Source organism: Thermobia domestica, chromosome 7 (assembly GCF_964235325.1).
Source record: "Thermobia domestica chromosome 7, izTheDome1.hap1.1, whole genome shotgun sequence".
Classification (NCBI taxonomy): Eukaryota; Metazoa; Arthropoda; class Insecta; order Zygentoma; family Lepismatidae; genus Thermobia; species Thermobia domestica.
The window spans coordinates 47,701,979-47,729,795 of record NC_137460.1 but is presented as its reverse complement, the minus strand read 5'-3'; the positions used below and the strand labels follow the sequence as shown (position 1 = coordinate 47,729,795).

The 27,817-nt window shown below is 35.4% G+C and overlaps 1 protein-coding gene across 2 annotated transcripts in view; it reads right to left on the bottom strand.

Moving 5' to 3' along the window:
• Positions 1–26,938, bottom strand: part of Surf6 (Surfeit locus protein 6) — a 30,784-nt gene extending 3,846 nt beyond the window's left edge. Inside the window, exons 1-4 of one of the 2 annotated variants that reach the window (XM_081764577.1) lie at positions 26,745–26,888; positions 22,301–22,422; positions 14,204–14,239; positions 12,336–12,413 (exon numbers count right to left, since the gene is read on the bottom strand). In XM_081764577.1, coding sequence (XP_081620703.1) covers positions 12,336–12,413; positions 14,204–14,239; positions 22,301–22,319 — 133 coding nt within the window. In that variant the 5' untranslated portion in view covers positions 22,320–22,422; positions 26,745–26,888. Of the gene's footprint in view, positions 1–12,335; positions 12,414–14,203; positions 14,240–22,300; positions 22,423–26,744 lie in introns of both variants that reach the window. The other variant, XM_081764576.1, reaches the window with a different exon arrangement.
• Between the last annotated feature and the right edge of the window lie 879 nt (positions 26,939–27,817).

Genomic DNA, 27,817 nt, shown 5'->3' with positions numbered 1-27,817 from the left:
ATGAAGAAGACGAGTTCTGAACGTCTGAGTACGGATGAAGCAGATGTAAAGCGGGTGCAACAGGCACTTCTCAGGAACTCAACCAACTAAGTCCGTCAAGCGTCTCGACAGTTGCAGCTAGCACGGACAATGGTGCACAGAGTGCTGCAGAAGTGACTGAAGCTGCATTATTACAAGTTGTTGCTGCTCCATGCGCTTCAATCCGATGACACGCCAAGGTACAAAGCATTTGCAATTTAGATTTTGAATCGCACTGACGAGGATGCAGACTTTCTGATAAAGGCGAAGTTCTCGGACGAAGCGTGCTTTCATGTGTCTGGGATGGTAAATCGACACAATGTGCAGATAAGGGGCTCGGAGAACCCCAAAGTCAGCCGGTAAATTATGCGCGACAGCCCAAAGTAAATGTGTGGTGTAGTCTGCTTCATGACTGTATGATGAGACCGTTTCTTAGCAGAGGCGTCAATCACTGTGACTGTTTATCTGGACATGTCGAACAGTTTGCATTTCCACAGGTCGAACACCTGCAACCAAGGGCGCCCATGTTGTGGTTTCCAAGGGGGGGCAAGTATAAGCGACGTTTCAAAAACAGTTTCAAATTTTGCTGTAACTAGTGTAAAAATTCTATTGGATTTTCGATATTCTGAAGTACAATTTCCTCTAGGGGAGCAAGCGCCCCACCTTGCCCCCCCCTGATGGGCTCCCTTGCCTGCAACTTTGACACTGATTAGTGAAAGTTTTAGCAAACCTAACTTGTAATCAGTGTGGCAAAATTACAATTAGGAACAGGATCTCAGTTACTAGCCAATCTGGAAGATTTTAGCTTTACAGAGTAGCATTGGCCTTGACAAAGAATTAACTTGGGCAGTTGGAAATTGTTATTCTGATACAAGACTTGATAGTCACCGACCTATGGTGGTTAGTTTAGCAATAAATTAAATTTGTTTGCAGAATGATAACGTTTATTAGTTTGAGGAACAATACAGATTCTACAATCAGAGTGAATGTAACTGTGTGAATGAGTCTCTGATGTGATTAACAAAAAAAGACAACCTACGTATTTACAGAAGAAAGAGCTTTTTGATGTTACAACACAAGATAAAAGTAAACCGTTAGAAAAGTTGAAGGGTGTGAATCAGACTCTGATGAGGATGTTACCTTGATACCTGATCACAGTCTAACTGTAAGAGTTATAATCGGTTATATCGGCAAGGTCCAGACTTTAATTCTACTGTCCGGCAGCCTTTGCCTCAACTTATAGAGACTAAATCCGACCGGAGTCTTGTAAAAGTCTGTTTAAAAAACAACTGGGATAGTCTGAAGCCAACGAGGGATACCTTGATAGCATAGCCTTGAACCAAAAGGGTAGAATGTTACCTGGATACTTGACCGAAGCCTAAGGAAAGGGTGTTATCTTGATATCGGGCAGTAAGACCGGAAAGTTAGGGGAAGATGACTTTGATGCCTGGCGGAAGCCTAAAGACCGAATAAGGACCTGATTCACAAAGTGTGGTCAGGGATAGAAAACTCAAGGTTAACCGCACATGGGCAATTACGTACTTTTGCCAGTGTACGACATTTACGAGTAACCTGAGGCACGGAACCCACCAAGGTATTCGAGGCGTGATAGGCTTTAAACAGTGTCAGGTGCAAACAGGCATACGACAGCAATCTCCGAGCTCGGAGGAAGAAAAAAATAGAGGTACACTCAACAGGAACGTTTAGAAGTTCGAGCATGCACAGTTAAGTAGGAACCCCTTCGAAAAAAGATGGGACAATCTCTGGAAGTCGGTGATTGATATGCACACGGCATTAGGGTAAAAGTTCATATATGCGTATGTAATAAAAGCCCTTTGTGTGCACCAAATAAGGCGTAAAGATATTGGAAGTAATGTGATGGGAACACTTCTTAGATAAGCAACAGATGAGGACCAAGTAGACAGAGTCGTATAGAGAAGAACTGGAGTGTAGTGCACATGTGTAGTTGTGGGTTGAACGGTAATGTGTTTTTGTAGGGTACAAGTGTGTGTTTACCCCTCTTCGGAGAACTAATATACAATAGTGTATTACAGTGGTTATACATATAAATATCATATGAAGACAGAAATACATGATTAAATACTTAACATATGTTATCATTAAAATAAGAATACACACTGTCAAAACGGCAGTTAAAAGAAAAAATACACTTCTTTATCTTGCTTGAAACGCAAAGAATAAACCTGAACATTACACAAATCTTTTTTAAAAGAATACAGCACTAGTAAGAGTAATATCAATAATAGTAATAATAGTTCCCACTGAAACATGATATATATCTTGTACGCTTCTATATTCTGACTGCTTAAGAGAGAAGGTGAAGGTTCAGCTACCTTAATTGCTAAAAGGGTCAGCGAAAGGCAACAGACCAAAGTTTAACAAGAATTTATGCTGATAATAAGGATTGCTGAATACAACGGGAAAACAGGATAAAATTATTCAATAAAAGTAATACTTTTTTAAAAATATTATTCAATTGCAAATCACAAAAAAATAAATAAATAAAAATGAAATAAAATAAAACGAAAAAGTGGCATATAATTTGGAGCCACTTCAGTCACAACAGTTTTTGAAAGTTGGTAAGTTTTGCAATCACGTAACTCTGAAAATGTTCATCGTATCTCCTGAACGGGATGTGATATTAAATTGTTGTAAACGTCATTATGATCTTTACGTTCATAGACCACCATCTAAGTGATTGGATCTGGTATTTAACTAAGCAGTTTTTCGAAATACACAACTTTAATTTGAAAGTAAATTTGTAAATTTCTAGTAACTTTGTTCCTACTCATTAGCAGTACGTCATATCACGGTCAGAGGATTCAATACTAAGGTACTTTAGTGTGCATTGACACATCCGTCACACTTGCGTTATTACTGTTGTAGAGGCCTCTAAAATTTCGATGTTACTGTTATAAAGGTCTCTAAAATTTTGATCTTTACGAACGTTTATGATACTGTAGCGTCCCCAGTTTGTAACACTGAACAATACAAGTGATACTGTAGGTTTTCGTTTAACATGAAGATTTGAAATATGTAATAACTTGACATAAATTCATTTAAAAAAAATTAGTCGGCACATACGTGGGATGTAAAGCTTAAAGATTTAATTTCATTTTTTAAAAAAATACAAACTTATTTTCAGTTAGCAACACTGTTAACCTTGTGCTAATGCAGAGTATGCCAGAGAATGTTTCCCTGTGGTTATTTGCAAGTTAAAAAAAAAAAAAAAAAAGAATTTTGCCTATTAAAAGTTGAGGGCGTAATAAGATAGATGATTCATCCTGTATATATATATATATATATATATATATATATATATATATATATATATATATATATATATATATATATATATATATATATGGCCCAGGAATTAATTCGTGCGGTTTTTAAGCTTTATTCAAATAAATGAATACGTTAACAAAAATATTGTCCATCGCTAGCCACTACTTTTAGGCAATTTACGGATTCGGTGTCGAAAGAATTCCTCATCTTTTGAAGCAATCCAATCAGAGATCCATTTTTCGATATTTTCTGAAGTGGACCGCTGTCCAATCATATCGTTATTCATGCAATCGAACAAGTAGTAGTCAGACGGAGCAATGTCTACTGAATACGGCGGCTGGGGTAACACTTCCCATCCGACATTTTCCAAATAGGTTTTGACCGGTTTTGCGACATATGGTCGAGCGTTATCATGTTGAAAAACAAGTTTATTATGTCTGTTATTCCATTCTGGTCGTTTTCGGGCCAGAGCTTGCATCAAACGCATTAATTGTTGTCGATAACGTTGTCCATTAATAGTTTCACCAGGTTTCAGAAGTTCATAGTACACCATACCTTTCATATCCCACCATATACACAGCATAACTTTTGCACAGTGAATATCTCGTTCCAGTTGTGATGGACCTGGTTCACCTGGCTTCACCACGGCCTTTTTTCGTTTAGGATTCACGTAATGAATCCACTTCTCATCACCAGTAACAATTCGATGCAAAAATCCCTTTCTTTTCTGTCTTTGAAGCAGCAATTCGCAAACAACTTCTTTCTTCTTCTTTTTCTTCTTTTAGCGTCTCTTTCAATTCATGTGGAACCCAATGTGGCATGTTTTGAATCATTCCCATGGTTTTGAGGCGTTTGGAAACTGTTGTTGGCTTAACTCCTAATGCTTCTGCAAGTTCGTCCTGCATTTGACACGAATCCTGATCGAGCAATGCTCTCAATTCTGCATCTTCAATTTTTTTTGGCTGTCCAGGTCGCTCTTGGTCTTCCAAGCCGAAATCACCACTTTTAATCCGTGCAAACCACTTCTGACACGTTCACTGAGCTAGAGCATGATCACCATACACTTCAACCAAAATACGATAACTTTCAGTAGCACTTTTCTTCATCTTAATGTAATGAAGAAGAACTCCCGCAAAAACACTTTATCAGGCACAAAATGCATCGTTTTCAGTTGAATAAAAAATGTAGTTGTTCCGCTTCAACCAACTGACATATACTAAACAAGATGCGCAATGACAGTAGTTTCCAATGCATGTTTAGATCAACGAAACTATGAGACGCCATCTCTTGCTAGAGCGCGCGCTAGCTTGATACTATGGGACGCGTATCAAGCTAGTTACGTCATCTCTTGTAAAACCAACCGCACGAATTAAATCCTAGACGAAATAGAATATAGATATGATTCATCCTATATATATGCTTGCAACAAACTAATCCCGAACGGAAACGTGGTCCTGGTTCGATTCCTGGTGGAAGCACAATTCCCTCCCCCCAATCACTTACTTTCATTGATCATCTGGCTCCTTTAGACTAAAGGACATAATTGTGGGGCGTTAAAACTAAAATTCCATTTCATTTCAAAGAGTCTCGAAGGTGGGAATAGAAAACTATTTACTTGTCAGAAAATACTGAAAACATAACGCACATTGAAAGTGCATTCTATATATAAGCACTATACGAGTAATATGAAATATAAGCACTTTCGCTGGAATGCTTCATCAGCTACGGAGGAACAGAAAGAGAAGAACTGAATTCAAACAAAAGCTCTAAAGCCTCTTGATTTATTTTTTGTTTATAGATTTAAGGATGTTTGAATGGGAATAAGAAAACCAGAACTCTATTGTGATGGCAGCCAAACCTAAGGACAGTATAAAGATGGAGGTGTGTACTTAGACCTCTCTTACTATTTTTGTTTTACACTTCCAAACTAATACTTTTCTGACCAGGGTATATACATATTTATTAAAATTAAAATATGGCATAGAGTTCCTCCGTGGCTAAGCGATTACCTTTCGCGTCTTTGGCATGGGAGGCCCGGGTCCGATTCCCGGCGGGAGCTCATGTGGTTCGGATTCCACGTTAATCAGTAGGTCCACGTCTCATATAGGCTCGCTGCTGAACGGGATGTTAAACTCAAAATCAACTCAAATTAAAATATGGCGTAACAGTTTCAATAACTTAACGTTATCTTCATCAGACGTTAACTACAAGAGATATCTTCGTAACATTAAATCATTATTGTTATATAATTTTTAATTGTTACATTTTATAATTTAATCTAGACTTCGGCTAGCTGGAGGCTCCGCCTCCAGATCCCCGCATTTGCTCGGCCAATGACCTCGCATCTCTTATGTATCAGCCTTTGCATCAAGAGTGAATTTCGTGCATTCCCTCTTAACATTTCTTGAATTTGGCCCAGCAGGGAGCTTCGCCCCCTGACCCCCGCGTTTACTCAGCCTACGGCTTCGCACTCCGTAAGCCCATAAGTCTATCAAATTTAAAGTTTCTTTTCATATTTCAACTATCTAAAAGATAAGATTTCATATCACAAGAAAACGCGCATTTAAATAACATGGGAATTTCTTCATTTCACCTTTAGACCCCTCAAAACCTAAAATATTAACTTTTTTGTGATTTCCTTGTAGGTTAGCTCCTGAAGGCTACAATCATGTCAAATTTCATTATTCTAATCCTGCCGGAAGTGCCTAAACATTTTGGGGTGTAGATGATGCCCCATATAAATAACATGGGAAAGATTTTTCAGTTCCGTACAAAAACACTCTACAGTTGGAAATTTTTATTTTTGGCGATTTTCTTAAGTAACACTAACGAAAACGAACAAGCATACCAAATTTCAAGTTTATATTCCACTTTCAAGTACCTAAAATATGAGTTTATAGGTCAAAGAAGGCCCATTTAAATAACATGGAGAATTTCTTCATCGCCCTTTACATTCCCTAAAAATTAAAAATATTCATTTTTGGCAATTTTTTTGTCGGTTAGTCCCAAAAAGCTACAATCATGTCACATTTAATCATCGTAGACCTACAGGAATGCCCAATAATTTTGTGGTGTAAAAGGTGTCCCATATAAATAATATGGGGAAGATTTTTCAGTTTCCCATAAAACTACTCTATAGTTGGACTTTTTTAGTTTAGTGATTTACTTAGGTAACGCTAACGAGAACGAACAAACATACCGAATTTCAAATTTTTATTGCAATTCCAAGTACATAAAACATTAGATTATAGGTCAAGAACATGGGGAATTTCTCCATCTCCCCTTTAGACCTCCTAAAAATTAAAAATATTCATTTTTGGCAATTTTCCTATGGGTTAGTCCCAGAAAGCTACAATCATGCAAAATTTGAAATTTCCACCTCAACTGGAAGTACCCGTTTATTTTATGTCAGTTCATATAGCTTTATATATAGTTCGGAACGATTTTAATACGAAACAACCGTGTAAACTGTTATAATTTACTTTTTTTATTTCAAATATATAACTGTTTTCTTAACCATAATTATTTTCACTCTTATCTTTTATTATTATTGTTATTTTAATAAATTCCAAATACCAGTTAATTTTACAGGTTCCTCTCAGTTTACTTTTCTATTATATAATTTTATTTCTAGTGCTTCTCTTAATAATTTTTCATATCCGTGCTTTTTATCCTTCAATTCGTTCCAAGAATCTATCATATAATTCATGTATTTGAAGACCATTTGTTCCAGTTCATTAATCTTTCCTTCTTTCTTTCTTCATTCTCCGCGCTTCTTTACATTTTCTTATTATTGTCCTATTCTCTTTTTCTAGACCTTGTACAGTCCGCAGCAAAAATAACCTGCAACATGAGCATGTAAGTTTATTGTGAAACTATGCCTAACAGCGCAGGGAATCAACATAACGTCTAAGTGGCACGAATCACGTCAGAAGAAACCTCGGCGTCCTTCCCTGCACTCTTATTTTGGAACAAAAGACTTCGTCGTTTCACAATAAACTTACATGCTCATGTTTTTTTTTTTTTTTTTTTTTTTTCTGGGGACTGTACCACTTCCCAATCTATCTTCATGCCTCGTTTCTTTAACATTTTTGTAATTATACAGCGTTATTTTCTCCTTTTAGTATTTGGAATAATTTATTAAAATAATAATAATAACAAAAGAAAAAAGTGAAAATAACAATGATTAACAAAAGTTATTAATTATAAATTTGAAATGAAATAATAAATTATAACAATATATGATTATTTCATATTAAAATCCTAACTACATAAAATGTAACAATTAAAAATTTTATAACAATAATAATTTAATGTTATGAAGATCTCTCCTCCAGTTAACGTCTGATATAGTGTTAAGTTATTGAAACTGTTACGCTTTATTTTCATTTTAATAAATAAGTATATCCTCTGCTCAGAAAAGTATTAATTATTTTAGTAGTAGTTCCCGAGCCAAGATGGATGAAGTTCCAAACTATCCTATGCATAAGTGTTGGAAGTCTTACAGAACGGTTGTGTCCGTCTGCTTGTCTGTCACAATTATCAGGACAAAAACAGCAAGAAATATCGAGAACACGTTTTCTGGATCAATTCAGCGTCCCAAGAATAGGTTCCACTTCATATGCTAATGAAATTAACAATTTCTGGTTTCAATGTTGATAGCCACAGAATAAAAACGGTAGCAGATTCAGTATCTTCACCCGTATCTTTCTACTCAAACCGGAAGAGGTAGACATTTATTACTTCCGGTTTCAATGTTGACCTCCAGCGAGTAAACGCTGAAAGATATAGTGACAAGCAGCTTTTTAAACAGATTCAGTGTTTCCACAGTAAGTTCCATCTTACACATTAACACTCTAATCAAATCAGAAGGGACAAATTAAACATTTATGGTGTTAACGTTGATTGCATGACCGCCATACAGCAAAAAAGGTACCATATAGCAAGAAGCAGTTTTCTGCAAAAGATTACCTGTCTCAGAAATATATCCCATTTTCATCATATTCTCGCTGCTGCTGCTGCTTTTCTTCTTCTTCTTCTACTACTACTACTACTACTTCTTCTTTTTCTTCCGGTTTCAATATTAATTTTCATAGAGTCGAATGCTTTCTTCGGAATCGATTCACCGTCCCAAGAATATATAACGCCACCTCCCTTAACTCTCCACAAGAATAAGTTTAATTTCTGATTTTTTTTTCTCTGGAGGAACCGGAAGTTGTTGAATTGATGCCACTTCCGGTTTGAAAATCAATCTTCGTAACAAAGATTATGAGAGAGAGAGTGGCAATATGGTTTCTATATTTTAATAATAAATTCGATCTCTAACCTTATCCCTTTAATACAACGAGAAGTTATAGACCTACTACGTCCAGTTTGAGTTTGCAAACGAAACTTTTTTTTTTTTTTTCACTTTCCTTCTCTTTTCTTCCCTACGCTACTCCTTACTTTCCTACACCCATACTCTATCTGATAAAGAGCTTCTAGTATACATGGTGTGATCAACAAATATGGTGAATGTAATTGCACAGTACCATATATCGATGTTGTATCCATTTCAACTAGTAATCCCGGTAACCTAAACCTTTCGTACACTCAACGTTGAGTCTGAACGAATTGTGACATGTTAGTTGGCTTCCAGAGGCAGAAGAGTGAGGAGATGTTTGTGTGTCTGTTGTGTGCCAACATTAAATTTTGTTATAAGCTATATATAAAAATAAATAAATAAATAAATAAAAGTGCCCAAGAAGCTCACGTATGTCAAAATCAGTGTACGGCGATGAAGCAGTGGCACTAGAAACTGTTTACAAATGGTATGAGCGATCAGGCCCGCAACTAGGGTTTCTGTCACCCGGGGCAAACACACAATTCGGCGCCCCCCCCCAAGGTTTAGTCGAAAAGTATCACTTACTTATAGATTGCAACTGTAAATAACATTCTTAATGAAACCAGTTATATCGATTTTTAAGTACTTTAATCAAACTTACTTTAACCACAAAAATATATTACATTCGTTATGTGCTCACAAGTTTTAAGAATAATATTGTACATACATTTTGTTTAATGTTGTGTGAAGAAATCAAAACAAAATGAACTAGAAAATATCTGCCACATTATACAGTTAATTGAAATAACACACTTATTTTTATAACCCGAAGAATAATTATGAACATACGCTTTCATATTAAAATAAGAAACTAATACAAAATAAACTAGAAAATATATGGTATATCATGAAGTTATAATTGAAATAACATTTAGTTCTAATAAACCCAAAAATAATTTTGTGCATAAGCTTTCATTTAAAAATATAAAAAGAATACAAAATAAACTTGAAAATATCTGGTATATTATAAATAGAGCAACCCAAAAGCATAAAAAAGCATAATAGCAATTTAGACATATGGTTGGTACCTTAAACATGGGTGTGGTTGTCTAAGGGTCCAGAAGAAACTAATTTTAAATAATAATAAAGCATAATTTAAAATATATAGCATAATTCTTGGAAATTCTATTTAACTGCAAGTTTAACATATACTATATTAATATTTTTTTAAAAAATATTTACAATGCAAAATCATTGAGAACATAACAATGCAACAATGAAAAGCTTATTTTTATTTCTGTAAATTTTTCGGTGTAATCCTTTGATGTGGAGAAAAGAAGAAAACTTTTCATCAACAATGAAGCACACAAGAACTCCACACTATATTGTTATGTGTACCTCTCGAACTTGAGCACTTTCTGTACTTTTTGTGCACTTTCTGTATATATGCACCTCTAAGGTGCACACAAGTGATAGAAAAAACTTATTCGAGCAAAGCATATCTCTTTACAGTGCATTAACTAGAAAGTTCATTAAATATGAAAGAAATTGCTTCATAAAATATTACTAAATAGATCAAGATATTTAGATTATTTAATGTATAGTAAATATTATACATTATACACGATTAATGTAAAACAATGATTGAAATTAACAATAAAGCATAAGTTGGACTGAAAGATAACAATTCAAAATGCCTCGAAAAGCTCTCAAGCAAAACTAATAGATAAAACTTCATACAGCCTTTACTCGCAAAATCCCTTGGTAGGCGTACAAGAAAAAATTAAATACACCGAGGCGTGTAACTTATCTTTTCCGCCACAAAACTGCCCTCTAGTTTAAAAACATTACAGCAATTGCGTAACATTACAGGGGGCGCGTCTGAGCTAAACTCTTCAACCACCAGCAAGCAACAAAAATCGGTAACTTTTCGCCCCCGCCCCTATTGATAACAGAGTTTTAAACTTCAGAGCTGTTCTCAATGGAATTATACAGACAAACAGCTCCTTGTGGTAGGAAAAGGAAAGGGGGCGGATTCTCTGTGGTCGCCCAAGGGAACAAATGCATGCAATATTAGGTTTTTAATGTATGACATTACACCTATTTAGATGAGATTCTCTCTCTCTCTCTCTCTCTCTAACGAAAAGAGGTCCCATGGAAAAGGCCAAGTAAACTTTTGATTTCTTTTAACCTCTAGAATAAGTTCCTCAAGGGAAAGTATGCGATTTTTAAAACAATTGATATATCTTCTTTCCGGCGCCCCCTCCAACCACGCGCCCGGGGCACATGCCCCCTCTGCCCCCCCTTAGTTGCGGCCCTGTGAGCGATTCAAAAACGATAAGGAGTCGGTTGAAAACGAGCAACGATCAAGACGTTCTTCGACGTCAGAAACAGATGAAAACGTGCAAAAAGTGGCACAAATGATTTGTTCAAACGGGCGAATGACTATTTGAGAGCTTTCTGAAAAACTAAACGTCTCGTATGGGTCCGTGAAAAGCATTTTAACCGCTGATTAAATGGGCAAATGGCTTCCTTCTTGACCACGAAAACGCGCTGTGCAACATCTTGCTTTTGATCCGCTCCTGTCTGTCCACATTCGCTGTGTCCTCCACATATAGCACCATGCGACTTCTGGCTCTTCCCAAAAACTTAAAACTGTGCTTAAACGAAAACGTTTTGACACCATTTCTGACATTGAGAGGACCACGACAGAACAGCTGAACACCCTTCCAAAACAATCCTTCTAGAAATGCTTCCAGTCACAGATTCAACGTTAAGATACGTGCATTGCTGGCCAAGGGCAGTACTTTCAAGGAAATTAAATCAAATTTCATGTAAACTTATTGCTTTGCTTCAAATAAAATTATTTACCTTTTTTTTTTTTTTTTTTTTTTTTTTTTTTTTTTTTTTTTTTTTTTTTAATCGCACCTCGTACTTTTGTAAGAGGCGAATATGTCTTGACTGTGGCTTTTGCACAAATGTTAATTACAGTTAACACCTCATTTCAAGCATTACAAGTCACTCACTAGTAAGCATTTGTTTCTAATTTATAAGCATGCAATACAATACTAGTATTCTATAAAATAAGTTCACTAAATTTTAATATAATCAGCCCATGAACATATATATAATAACAGAACCATGAATAAGAACAATATATTTTACACTTTTAAGCAATGCTCGAAAAAAAAAAAAAATCTTGTAAAATAGGTACCTGTTCTGAAAAGCAATAATATAAATCCAAATCTAATTTGCTGCCTAGGTCTACGTGTTTTACCTGTTAATTAGCTAGGCGCCAAAACCGTAGTTTGAATTGTGCAGTTTTGAGAAACAAAACCTAATCACCTAACCGCATCATCCAAATGATTTTAAAATTCATAAAAGTCTCAAACGTAGATCAATGGATTTCACTTATTTACGTCGTTAGACACTCAGTCAAAACAGTTGTCTGGTGCAAGTGGTCTCTGGTTCAGATCATGAGAGATGATGGTGCACAACATCGTATTTGTGGGTTTTCTCAGGGTTCTTTCGTTTCCTAACAAAATTTCATTCTACCAATTCTTTTATAATCATGTATTTGATTCAATACCAACTTATCTCCTTTAGCTTAAAGGACATAAGGCCATTGAAAGTTAAATATTTCATTTAACTATATTATTTTTCAAGTGAAATCATCATCACATACCTTTAAGTCCCTCCAATTTGGAATGCAGCTCTTCCAAGGTCTTGGCTCTAGGGGTTTTATTCGAGCCGCCTGGTGGTTCTGCAGCATACAAAAACAGTAACATTATTATTGTGTATATAGTACAGTATTGGTTCGACTAATTCAAAATACTCATTTAGTTAAAGTCTTAAAAGAACAAAGAATTTTTAAAATTCTATTATACCGAGTATGTCCAGAGCCATATATAATTTCTGTTATGGTAATGTTAGCCCGTTACGTACGAGGAATAACATCCCTCGGCGATTACAATGCCCGGGGAATTAGAAACGAAGAAAGGAAAGGGGAAGAAAGGAAAGCGACCTGGGCCCATTATGTTAGATACCATCCCAGCATTTGTCTGGTGTTAATGAGGAAAATCGAGAGAAACCTCTCTCAGGATGGCTGGGCTGAAAAAGCTTTCATACTTTTTGAATCGAGTGTCCCCACTGGAAATCGAACCTAGGACCGTTCACACCAAAGACAAGTGCAGGAAAAAATGGAAAGAGAACGAAGTTGTTGGAAATAGGTGGTTTTCACCCTAACACGGTGGAACTTTTCCAATCACACCACCACTTTGGCTTCCACGCTGGTATGGCGTCTTATGTTTAATGAAAATACTACACCTTCAGTTCAGCAGGCTGATCTTCCGGGCTCTCACCACACCAACAATACAACTATGTTGGGAAACTGTTTCAAAATGTTTTCAGTTCGATCCCAGCTCGCGCCAAGTAGGCTTTGTGGTGGACAAACAGTGTTCTTGAGTTTTCTCGGGGTTCTCCCATTTCCTCCCACTTTATTTATTCCATTATTGCATTCATATCTCATCATCACTATCTCTTTTAGCCTAGCCGGCATAACCGTGGCACGTAAAACTGAAATATTTCATTTTTATACCCCTTCATCATCCCATTTGCTTCGCTCTTATTTTACTACCTTTATTTTTAATTTTATATCTCTTCTCGTTTTCCTTTCTCCGTCCTTCTAACACGACCGTCAAAATAAATTTCTTTACAAATATTGTCCAATCAGCTCATCTTCATTTTTAAATTATCTTTAATATTGGTCGCATATCCTCTACTTTTCCCAATACTTTCTTCATGTTATGTTCTGCCCACTTAATATTTTTATTCTTCTCCATATCCACAGTTCAAAGGTCTCTAACCTTTTTTTCTTTGCCTTAGCGTATTGTTTAAGTTTATTCGTAGATTTACCTAAATCAATCACACTTCTATTAAAAATTTATATTAAAGGCTTCTTACTTCACTTTATTTTCTCTATCGACTAGTCACTCTTCAGAAAATAAATCAATATTGCAAAACTTTTAAACATAGTGGTATGTAAATATATATATATATTACACTAATAAATAAAACTATGTGAGTATCAACTGCAATATATTTACAAATTGTACTATGTGAGAATAATAAAACTTATTATCTAGTGTTTTCTGCATGGTTTAGGATTTGATTGACATTTCAACCACCTTGTGTGGCCTTCCTCAGGATAGAATCTACTTACGGCTCATATCAAATTCCTTCTATTTCTTTTTCTTCCTTTCCTTTTCTAGCTGATTTATATTTTTATTTGTAAAAAAAAAAAAAAGAAAAGAAAAAGAAAATTTAGATCAAACCTAGTAACAGTAAACTAAACGGACTTAAGGTGGTGGTTGAAATATCGATCTAGTTATAAATCACACAAAATTCCAGATAATAAACGTTATTAGTCTTCACATATGTTAATATAATTTTAATTTATCATTTTATCTTTAAAATTAATGCAGAATGTATAGGGTCTTAGATTTTTGTAATACACATATATGTATTACATTAGATAATTAAAAATAATCTTACCTTGTTTGACACCATTCGTAGTGACTACAATATCATCTGAAAGAAAAGAAAAGAAATCAAAATTTAGAAATAAATAAACCTCCGTTACTACTACAAACTGCATTTGTATGCCCTTGAAGATGTCAAATATGAATGTAAATTGCGCTAGAAGTACGAAAAATATACAATACAAACACTGAAAATAATATTTCAACAATAGCCAATACCTATAAAGAAGACACGTTGATATTCTGTGAAGAATACTGAATACTGGAGTGTAAACTAAGAATCGAATCCTTGACTGTAGATTCTCAGTCTATCTAAATCTTAGGCTGATTTCCACATAGAATACTGCCGGAGATAGAGACAAACATGAATTGAAAAGAATAGAAAATTGATAACTGAGAGATAAAGAGGTTTTAATTTCATTAGTTGCTCTTATAACGTGTTTGAGATACGAAGCAAGGAATCTGAGACTGACAGAAAAAGTTAATATGAAAAGGCACTTATATTGCGATTCTTGTGGTAGCTGAAGGAAACCAAGAAGCCTCCGCCTCTTCTTGACTTACGTAACTTCTAGGCGAATGGCAAATCTAGACTTGAAGTACAAACTTGAAGTGTGTGTTCAGTGAACTTAGATGGTCCTTTTATACAAACTTCGGAATGCAATCCACGTGCCTTTCATATTTCCTTTTCTGGAAGTTCCACGTGTATGTCTGAGAGAATAAAATATTTTTTTTTTTTTTTTCAATTAGATTTTGGAAATAAGAATGACTTAATTCATTTAATTCAGACAATTAATATTTTGTACTCAAGCCAACCATGAATTGTTTACATAAGATTTTTACGAAAGTTTAGATATTTGCAATAATTTCGAACTTCTTAAAATCTGGTATACTACAATATATTAGTTTTAAAAAAAAATGCTGAAATGACGCACATTGGTGAGCGTTTCACAACGTAATAGTATTACTACTAAAAGAGAAAAACAATCACTAAATACTGACCATCGATACTCCCGATGCTTATAGGGTGTGTCTTATCGATACTTTAACAAAAAAAAAAAAAAAAAAGTTATTTTTCCTTGCTATGAAAAAAAAAAAACAGAAATCCATTACGAAGTATCGTCAATAATGAAAAACTGGATTTACCATAAGTACAGGGATTTTATAAAAGAATTACAAGATTCTAAATACTTGTTACTTGTGTGTTAAACTTTTTCTTTTTCAAGCTGTGAAAAAAAAAAAAAAAAAAAAAAAACATTAAATTTATTGGCAGAAACAGCGAGACTGTTTTGTCGTCAGGTTTCAGCTCCACTTCACTAATTACACAATTTCTGACGTCACAATATCAGCCGGCAGTGCGATGACAAATCTAGTCAAGAAAGCACAGTGTGTTATTTGGTTAACTGAAACTAAATCAATGATCACGGGGGATTAATTTTACTGTTTCTCAGTAAAACTTTTTCATCTCTAGGCGTAGTTTTTCTTTTTCTCCCACAGCGACCTTTCTATTTAAGTGAAATTGAACCTCTCTCTACCTTTCGTTTGGTTATCTTGTTGACATCAACACTCACGTTACACACGTTTTCTATTTCCTTTTGAGTCATTCAAGTGTGGTCATCACTTTAGCTTGGCGTTAAATTCATATTGCAATCCTCACGACACATAACATATCATCATCAATGCAATAAGCTGAATGAACAAGACTGTATTAGGTACCAAAGAAAGTTCTGTAAGATTTTGACCATACAAACCCTACAAAGCAAGATGCACCTGGTAAATCAGAAATAATCCCCATCGACAGCAGTCTCAATCGTTCAAGTACACTATAGGTCTCTAAGTTTCACGATAATTCATCGATCAAAGGAGTCATCCATTATAAGTGTTACCTCGTAGAGAGATGAAAACCATCGACCCGAACATTCAAGACTATTTGATGAAAAAGATGTCAGCACTGACGTAATTTTTGTCTTGAATTCAATAGTATCGTTCAAGAAATTTCTTTTCGGTCCTGTTCTAAACAATCCAACTCAAGAGCATTCAATAGCCAATCAGCGCTCGAGTTCAGTGCAGGAAAATACAAAAACAACTATGATGGCGTAGTGAGACAGTGGCAGTTGCTGATTTTTTAATTTTTTTGTTTTTAAAGAATGTTACCACCAATTATCTGATGCTCAAAGTATTCGCCCTGGAATATATTGTTAGTATTTTTATTAAAACATACGATTTATGTAGTTACAGTGCTTGCATGCCCAGAACTATTGTTAAATTTTGAGGAAAACAGGGGTATAAATGAGGCGTCTAGTATCAAAAGCCGCCTTTTTTTTTTTTTTTTTTTTTTTTTTTTACCGAAATTGAGTTAATATTGCTTGTTATATGTTTGATGTAAAGGAATTAAATGGACACAGAATTCTGTTTAAAAACTTAATATTTCATACTGAAAAAGCTAGTTCAAATATGGGACTTTGTACGAGAGTATATGGAGCTTCACTGGACGTTTTGTGAGGTTACTCGAAACTAAGCGAAACGGATGTGGCGGATTTTGATACTTGGCGCCTCAAATATGAATTTGAGAATATCGGGTGTAGATTAAGAAAGAAGAGTCCATCAAATAAAAATATATTTATCTGAGTTTTCTTGCTTTAATAAGACGTTTTGTACTGTTATTAATATGGGATAATAACAAATAATTGCATACAGATTGATAATATGCTGGCAAACTGAAATACCCTGGAAACGATAACATGTTATCTTATCCTAATATATGCAATCATTTTATCACAAAATTCACACGTAGTATTTCAGAAGCTATTTCTTAAGGTAGGAGTTGTTTTCATGCGTGCAGATTAATTTTATGAGAGCTTTCCCGTAAGGTATCAATGCGCATCCAGACCTTTGCCACATATACGAAAGTAAAAAACACACACTAAAATCGAGAAAGCTATTTAAGAGAATCAGGGTAGGAGCATAGGAGGAGGCCTACGCGAGAGTACGTCCGTAGGGAGCAGGCATGTCATCCATAGAGGTTATAGTGCTTGACACATAACAATAATGCATACATAAGAATAGTGTAACGAACCCTTGATTTGATACTGGTAACATTAAATTTCTAAACATAAAATATTGGTTTAATACATTATATACAGGCATGTTCCGACAGTGGAAATTATTATCCCAGACAATCCTCATACGCACTCACACATTGTAACAGTAAAATTACATTTGTTTGAGGTCTATTCTTAACCAGTACCAAATATACAATAGGTTCGTGAGGAAAGTCTGATGCAGAAATGGGCTGTAAGTCCAGTAACTGAAAAAAATTATCATTGCTTCGATGACATAGTATAAATAACATCAAAAGACAGTCATTGCGTCGTGATACACACAACTTTGGAAAACAGTTCGATTTTGTTTCTTTTTTAGTGTGATCCTGTCTTCAATACGCTATTTGAAGAATCAGATTTTTAAAAAGCTTAGTATAGGGAACGATTTTATACCTAAGCAGCACTTTACTCTTTTAACGTAAGCTAACCGAATCCGCATTTAATGTAAAAGGGATAAAATACTTAATGGAAATTCGATGGCGTTCCTACAAAATCAATTGACCTGTTTTCTAAATGATTTAAAATAATCTATTAAATTCCAACTGCCTGCAGAAAGTTAAGAAATATATGCTAATGTTATAGATATTCATGCGCAGGTCTGAACTAAATCAGTACGCAGTTTCGCTTTCATTTGTTTTCACAGTGTCAGTCACTTGTTTTGAACTGCCACCTATCAACAAGTATATAAAACATGATTCAATACCTCTATGATCGTGTAAAAGTTGTTTCAAGTTCATTCGAGACTCCTGTTCAAATGTTCTGAACGAATACTCCTTTGATCGTGTAAATTTGAGGCACTGGCGTCTCTGGTATGTAAAATTTGGGAGGGGGGAAGGAGACATCAAAGAAAGTGATTTAAATGGTACTACCTAGCCCAATCTGTTTATTAACTTCGATTTTATTTGTTACCTTTGTGCTTACCTTCACGGACACCCTAAGGTATATCAAGAACTCTATTACAATCGTAGGGGCCGCGGTGGCTCAGTGGTAGAGCGTTCAATCCCGGGTTCAATCCCAGCCCGCGCCAAGTGAACTTTGTGGTGGACAAACACCATGTGTGTGGGTTTCCTCGGGGTTCTCCCGTTTTCTCCCACTTTCTTCATTCCACCATTTCATTCATTACTCATCATCACCGTCTCCTTTAGCCTCACCGGCATAAGCGTAGGACGTAAAACTCAAAGATTTCATTTCATTTCATTTTTCGATTACAATCGTTTCACAGCCTAAATATTATATTACAAATAAACATAATAATTATTTATATAATATTCTGTCGTTAGTAAATAAATTAAATTAGAATAAATATTGAATATTTTGTACTTCAAAATATTGGGGGGACGCGTCCCCCTAATCCCCCCGACAGAGACGCCCATGATTTGAGGTATTGAATGGTCTTGTTCAAGCTTTCTTTGACGGTGTACAAACAACATTACAGACGACTAGGATTGAAAAAAAATGAGTGTAAAATGTGTTATTTTCGGAGGAGAAAGTTAAATTGATATTTTGATTACAATCACTTGCTGCATTCGTTTTACCTGTATACTATAAGATCTTAATTTCTGTACTTCTATCTACAACTAAAGGAAGTACAGTTTTGGAAATAATTTGTGAGTTAACATTAATTTGTCATTTACTTTTTACTTTTGAGTGGTGATAGGAAAGAAGTGATTGTGAAAGAAAATCAAACTCGAGATTTCAAACGATTTACACGTTCCATGCCGATGTTCCTGGATGCCGAAAGGCGACTGTCATCTATTCGTCCCAATATAGATATATTCACTCGCCTAACAGGAAGGTAGCTTGATATTCTCAGATTTTATTGAATTTAAGAGATCTTAAAATCCAGACAAAGTACGAAACTAAACCCTGTACAGCCTAAGCTCTAAACTGGGATAAACAAAGCCACGTGAAACTAAATCTCACTGATTCACTGTTGGCCTACCGACGCTTGTACTCCTCCGCAAAATAGTTCATATGATTTGATTATTACTTTTACTATGAAGCTCCATATAAAACTGCTACATTATTATAAATGACAAAAATATAATACGGATTATCTAATAATACTGCAATCGAGTGTGGTTAATAAAACAATAGATATAAACACTAAGCATGCCCAGTAATTATGGCGCCAATTTAACTGTGAAGGCGTTTCTGCTTTTAAAGTCTGAAAGATGGCTGACATGAATCCCGATTCCGCGAGTGTTGTGGTGAAACACCAACAAGGGAAACTTCTCAAAATATCATTTAAAAATATGTTATAGATGTCCTTGCTGAAGAGACATGTTGTAGTTCGTTTGCCTCCATGTCATTGCAATCTAAACCCTATTCAGCTTATATGGAGTCAAAGGGTTACGTAGCCAGGTACAACAAAACACTGAAGTTACGTGATGTAAAACTTCTCTTTGAGTCTGCCGTGTCTGATATTACTCGAGAAGACTGGACGAAGTGCATTCAGCACGTAATAAAAGAAGAAATGTGGGACTTGTATAATCAAGTGTTGGAAAAAAACATGAAACTTCAATCAATCAATCAATAATAATAATAATAATAATAATAATAATAATAATAATAATAATAATAATAATAATAATAATAATAATGTATATTTCATGTAACAAAAATGTGAATGAATTTCCCCATCCTACTGTTACTAGTAGTAGAAGTATTATTATAATTGTTCAATCAGTCCATTTAGTTTCTTGATCAAGCCGACCTATCCGTTTGTATTTTGCAAACACTGCAGATCATACATTTGTCTTGAGTATACTCTCGGTACTTACTAAGCAACAATTGTTTAACAGCAAAATTCCGATCTTTTTATTAATCTTTCGAGTCTCTTTCTTCCTTTTCTGCTGCTGCTCTAAGTATTTGGACCACACGAGACAGTATTGTCAAAATGCAAGTGTATAATTTGCTCCTTCTCGTGGGGAATGGGAGTGATACATCACTAGCCAATCATATTTGTGACACGCGGAAGGATACAAATATTTTGTTGATCGGAGTTTAGAGTTTACGCTGAAGACTGAATAGATTTTTATTAAATTTTCCATAGCCCAAAATACAATCGCCAAAGATGATGCCTCGGACGTCATATCTCACGTGCGATTCTCGGCAAAACATTAAAATGCTTTACCCCCGGAATGATTCAAGATATTTTGTTGCTTTTTGTTTTATTTAAATAATACCCTCTGTTCGGAAATATGCGTTCAAATTCTCGTGCTGTAGCCTTCTTAAACTTTCTTCAAAAATCAAAAACTTTTTTTTTTTTTTTTTTTGTTTCAAATATGCCAATCCTAAAAAAAATTGACTTTTTTACTGTTGAACAGTCTTAAAAAGGAAAACTTCCAATTTTAAGCTTAACAAGCTTTATAAACAATGTTCATGTCTTAACTTCCGTGGCTAATGTCTTTATTGCAGTTTTATATACGTATATAGAAAAAAAGCAATCTAAAAAATTCTCAGTCTCTATGAATTGCACAGGAATTGTATCTCTAAAGGTGCCTCATATCCTAAAAAGGAAATAAAACCACTTTGGTTCTGAAATTTTTTATGATTTTGGAAAAGAAAAAAACTCGGACGAATGGAGTCAGTGTGATGAAATACAAACGAAACAGTTGAAACAGATTAAATGTTTTTATTCTTCTGGATTTTCTTTACATGGAACCTGCCAAATACTGGAACCATCTTTTGACACAACGTAGAACGATCCAGATAATTCTGTGTGTTTGGCCTAGCATATAAAAAGGAGGACACTCAGCTGTCAACAGGCAAAGAGAGCAGTATACCAAATTTGTAGTCCCAACAGTACCTGTAAACTTTTGTGAGGATCACGTTCATTAACTGAGTTGTAGGATGATTTGTGGAAAGGACTGCGTTTGGAACGTCTTTTTCTGACTGGGGTCACATTAGAGTTAAGTATGCTGACTATTTGCATATCCATAGCAGACTTTCTTCAGATTGGGAATAAGAGTGCTCATTTGAAGACTGTTTTAAAGTCAAGATGCTTCCAGTAATGACGTTCTGTGTTCTAAAAGTTTTGACAGAATATCAACAACGCTACTTAACCCATTCCGGACGGGCCTTTTAATACCTGATTTTTCCTTGAAGACGACGCTTTTTTGGCATATTTTAAAAATTCGTAGAAAATACAGTTTTCAACACAATGCTACTAATTATACCATTTTATAAACTACAGAACTTCCCCTTTACACAGGTGTATAACATTCAACACTTGGTATATATTTTCTAACATTTTACTGCATATATACTTATATCAATTACGCAAAGCGAGAAAAATTTTTACAATGTAACAAAAACTACAAAAATATCCTATACGCATGTAATATGTAAGCTATAGTTGGAAAAGAGACACAAAATACACAATGTGAGAGTTTCAACAATGATACTTGTTGTGCCCACATGGAAACTCGAAAATCATGTGTAATTAGCCTTTGTGTGAAAAATTCAACAACTTCTTCGCCATTTTCACAAGAAAAGGCAAAAAAACCGCGTATTCCTACAAAGTTGTAATTACAGCTCAGTTGTGACAAAAACTGAGCACACACGCCACCTAGCGCTTGGAATCTGAACCACGTACTCACGATTAACAAATACACGAAACGAGGTGCGAGCGTCGCCCATCGTTTCATTGCTACAAAAAAAGAATAGTACAGTGCGAGCATAGCTCGCAGCCCGTCTACAGGGACAAAACATTCACTGCGAGCTATGTTCGCAGTCCGTCCGGAATGTGTTAACTGAACAAAAAGTTTACTTGGATGTGGATGATGAAAGTTTTGTATTTGCAGAAGAAGAATTATATTCCCTGAATCAATCAGCTGTAGAGGTTGTTGTTAGTTCTGTTAAGAAACCATGGTCAGTGAAGTCAAGTCTTAAGCTGTATGCATCAAGAAAGACCTGCAAAATTATGCAACTGTGCGTGAGTGCAAGAAGTCAAAGTAGAAATTCCATCTTCAGAAGAAAATTAACTACAAGAAGCTTGTGCAACTTACCGAGATTTATATCAAACATTAATTCAGCTGCTGATCGTGTGAATCTTACAATGAAGAAAAGCAAGTTCTAACAATTATGTTAGGGTCGCATTCAAAGGTACCAATTTTGCACCACATTCCATCTGCAACGAAAACACATGGTGGTCAAAACACGAAATGTATGCCTGGAAAAGAAAAGTTTGGAAAACCGAATCCCAAATATGGTCATCCTCTGTAATAAAGCATATATTTAAAGTCCAGTCATTGCGTCTGGAAAATAATGGGACTGTTCTCGCCAGAGTGCTCAGAACAAAAAGAACTATCACTATAACAATTGCAGGAGAGAAAGTGAAAAGAAACATGAATTGCAATATTAACGAAACTTTCGCCATATATAAGAGAGAATATTCAGTATTCCACATTGGAAGATTAAAATTTTATCCATTACAATCTAAGCAGAGATGACGCACTTAAATCAATTTTTCTTAAAGAAACTGAAATTAAATGCAGTATTTCTGTCCATTATTGGGCACTAATCGAATGCTAATCTAAAACTAAAATATGTAATGGCAAGATCTTAATAATGAGCAAGTTCAAACGAAATATCTATTTTTTTTTTTTCGATTAAAGTTAATGACCCATGAATTTTTAACAATGCATTTTATTTCATCATTTCACATTGTACAGGATCTTGAAGAAAAAGCTTTAATCCATTTAACGTTTAATATTCACAATTTTACATATGATAGTAATACATGACGTAGTTGGAACTCTACATATATATAAACGGGCTGAACACTTTGAAATGAAATTTTGAACATAGTACCAACCTCAAAAAGAGCCTTTATCAAATCACTTTGATTAAAATCTATACTCTAAGAATGAAAAGATATTTAAAATTTATGCCAAAAGTAGAAGGTCTAACGAGCCTCTCAATTTAAGAAGATGAAACTCGATATATAAGCTCAACGTGTCCGTGCCCCAGCGATTTCGAAAATTCTGCCCGTAAGGACAGTCGGGGGAAATTTCTATATTTTTCCACATTCAAATCGACGTTGTGTCTGTCTCGTCATCATGAGAAAATCCAAGTCACTTTCATATGCGAATCCTAAGGTCAGGGGAGTGTTTACAGTATATCCCACAAATAGAATATCCCACGAATCCCTCACGTTTGGATGATAAAACTTTCTATATAAACTCTTTATGAGAAATAAGTGGACACGCGGCCTAGCGTTTTAGAAAATTCCACTTTTATAGGTGAGGGAGGAAGCAATGTCTGTGTTTTTCTTAATATATTATTAGAATAACATCGCCTTTCTCTCTCACCATCACCGGAAAACAGCTTAATTGTTTGAAACGAATATCTGAACATAGCACCTGACTCGACCCGGATTTTTATCTTGTCATTTTTATTAAAATGTGTACCCTGCTTCCTACGGACGCAACCGCTCCTTTACACGGTATTCACCTTCCCACTGTCATTACTCGGGTTAGATACAATTCTCACTTTTAGTGGGCATCTAGCACAGATTGGTTGCTTTTTGCACTGTCATTTTAAACGAATACTCTATTCATACCCATAACGGTTAAATCCTTCTAAAGTAATCCAAGTGCTCCCACCAAAAACAATCTTTAAAGGATGGTTACTAACAGCACGTTTCCTGAAGAAAAAAGTAAATATATCAATAATTCATGTATGGTCTCGTATTCTGTATCTGCACTAATATTAATATTAGGGACTTGAATCTTACAACCCGTTGTTGAATATTTTGAACGACACCAACTACTAAATTCTGATCTAAATTTACAATAAATCACGATGCAGTCAAATGTGTAACGTACTGATTAAGAATAGTCGATCATCAAATTATTGAAGTTGAGCAGAAATTGTGGCAAATATAGGAAGGCATTGAGAATAAAGAAATTATGGTTAAAATGAGTGAGTGATATGAATTAGGGTTGTGTAAGATATATCATTCCAGTGTTAGACGAATTTTTCATGGGTCAAGTGTCGGAGAGTAGGTTCAAATATGTGAAAAATATGTAAAACTTACAAGAAAGAAAAGGAAAATTTCATGAAATTCATGGTAACAAGACAAGTGTAATGTGGTATTTTTAACTGTTAGAACCTGCATGTTGTTGGTACTATTTCCAGTGGAGGCACTCTAACGTCAGACGTCATGTTGTAATGAGGAAATTCAAAGATAGTAGTTGCATTGATGGGTGTGACATTTCGATTGCGAGTTTTGTATGTTCGTGAAGAAAGAAAAAAAAAAAAAGAAAAAAAAGTTATTACGTTGTGTCGAGTGAAAAAAAATTATTGAAGTTGATCAGAAATTGTGGCAAACATAGGAAGGCATTGAGAATAAAGAAATTACGGAACAGCTACATTTTCAAACGTGAACTTTGTGCAGATGGTGTGAAATCTCATTGTCAAAAGTCGAGAGTGAAAGGTACTTTTTCCCTGGACACAAAGTTGTGGATTAACCGCCTAACCTAGTGTTTTCAACAACATGCTCGTTTACGCGCATATACAATATCGCTGACGTACCTGCTCCCACCGTCTCGCTACGGCTAGGTCTTCCTGCTGTGCTCCCACTCTGATTCAGTTAGACAGAATAAGGTTCTAAAACACAGGTCCCCCTTCCCATTGAGCTGTAATAAAGACAGAAAACAACATGCCCTGCGGGGCTCTAACTTGCCTTCATTCGTTAACGCTCGCTCGGCAATACTACGTTAATTAAATATTAAATTTTAGTACAGAAAGAAACCAACCTAGCTACTAACCAACATGAGGGGTACCTGTATACTGGAACCTTCCGTTAGACAGCAATCGTATTTTATATTTTAGTGGACACCTAGCACAGGTTGGTTTGCGCTCTTTCCACTAGTTTTTATAGGATTTTTCTGGAGGCAGTATTCATATACAAAACGGTGGTCCTTTTAAACTGAATGTGCGCAGAGGAATTCGTAAGAAACACTTTCTAAAGTAATGACAATGAATTTTCTCATAACAAAAGTACCACGTTTTGCAGTCTGAAAATGCTAGACCTACTCTGTAACACAAAAAGGCCTTTTTCACAACGTACAAAACATTGCAAGTGTGAAACAATTCCAAGAGCTACACTAGGATTAAAATGAACGAGAGCATACTAAAGACGACTGTTTAATACACTCATTTTCACCGGCGTAGTATTTCTTGCTTAAGTTATGTAGGATTTGATTTTGAGTTTGTGTCCCGTTCAGCAGCGAGTCTGTATGAGACGCGGACCTATAACTTATCGTGGAATCCAAACCACATGTGCTCCGCTGGTGTATGATCAGGTAACCTGTATTTTACGTTTACAAGTAGACTATATAGATATAAGTATGAAACCCATTTCAAGTACTCTAACATATGTGAATTTACGCGATATTATTATTATTATTATTTTTTTTTGCAATATCCTCCTTTATGTCCATATCATCTATCGCCGACGCGCCTCAGGACGCCCCCCCCCCCCTGCTGCTCTTCTGCCGTAAGTCCCTTAGATACTATTCCCGCTTGTAAGAGTTGGTTAGTGGCTCTTGCAAAATCGTTTTTATGGCTCATGTCTTGATGCATATCTGGGGTTAAGTGCCGTACCGCCGGACCAATTTTAGGAAATTTACCGGGTCAATTGGAATGAGTACAAGGGAGGTAAGGGGAATAGTAAAATTAAAGAAAGTGGTTGTATTTGTTGAATGTTTTTGATGTTGTTAGCTGCACTGTATGTGGAGGCGGATGGACTATTTCGTGGAGAGGTACACTTGTTTTACTATACGGATCCAGAAATTGTATAATGTACAGAAAAAATTGGCAAGTCTTTAATTTGCCCATTTCATGTCGAGAACAGATCCCAACCAACCACTGCCGGGCTCCTAGCCCGTTCCTACTACTACTATGACTACTCTTACTCCTGCTTCTACTACTACTAATACTTATACTATGGATCCGTACTAAAGTAATACTGCACGCCTAATGTAACGTAATCTAACGTAGATTAATGTAATCCAACAAAAAATAACCGAATGCAATACATTTTGGTGTTTTTTTCAGTTTTCAAAGTGGTCCGGCGATACGGCACAAATGCCCGTATCTGTAATGTGAAGTGCTCGTAAAGTGAATCTGCACTGATCAATACAACTTCTACCCTATGGATTAATTTCTAAAGCACCATGAGCGAATTTTGAGCTGAACTGAGCTAATTTCATAGTAGAATAGCACTTAGTAATTTTCGTTGCACATTATTTTGCACGCATATTATCAGTCTGTACACAACTATTTAGGCATGCGTGAAGATAATAACAGTCCAAAACGAATTAAGTAATCATTTAAAGCAACAAAAGTGGAAGAGAAATGTCTGTTTAATTTCACGAACCATTCTTAATCTGTGCCCTCAAGGTATTAAAAAAATAGGCCATGTTATTGAGTAAGTGTAGGTACCTGTTTCATCTGAAGATTTCTCAGATTTGGGAATAAACTTAAAAAGATCTCCAATGAATTTAGTTTCTGCAGTAATTAGTTTTGTAACAGCCTCCTTATCGAACTTCATGCTGCTAAAATCTCCAGACTTCCTCTGCTTTAAATAACACGTGAAGCTATGTAGTATGAACAATAGAGCATCACATAGCGAACTTCAACACTGTTGTCAGTTTCGTAACCGCAAATTTCCTATCCGAAGCTATGAAATTTTCCAATTATAAGCAAAAACTTCATCGCAACTGGGATAAATTATCATTTCTTGAGAGAGATCCCTAAAACATGGTCAACGGTACTATTCAGAGAGAGAGGGAAAATCGGTCCAATACTTTTTGAATAGTAACGAGATCATCCAGAATATGTAAAAACTGCCTGGTGAACTTTCGTCAAGCACTGCTCTGTGCAAAATATGACGTAATTAATACGAGTACCTGTAGATCTTCTCATAACGATTTTGAAAGGTAATAACTCCGTTATCGTTCAAGATAGAGACTTAATCCTTGCTTTATTGTCAAGAATATACCACAGGCCTAATTTTTAATACAAAAAATGTTATTTGTTACCAAAATTTTGAGGCATAGTCCTTGAAAGTAAAAACAGCCATGATCACACGCTGAATTGCGTTGTTTTGGAGAATAACTGTGAAACAGTTATATTTGCACAAAAACACCAAGAAAAAAATGAAATTGTGAATTTTAAGAGCTTATGAACGACATATGAGTCATAACTGTATCCTTAAACATAATGAAAGTAAGTCAATTTATGCAACTCTGGCCCAGATGCACGTACAGTACCCGTATAGTACACGTACAGTTGCACGGATGTAACATGTGCATCATCTGTATAAATGCACGCCTGTACATATGATGCACATAAGCGTCACACGTCCTATTCAACATCTTCATATGCGCAATACATGTACAGTGAACAAGTCCTGCACAAGTGATTTACACCTACCGCACAGTTGATTTACACGTAGCACGCATTCAATTTAGGTGTAGTACACAGGTGATTTACACGCAGTACCCAGATAACCT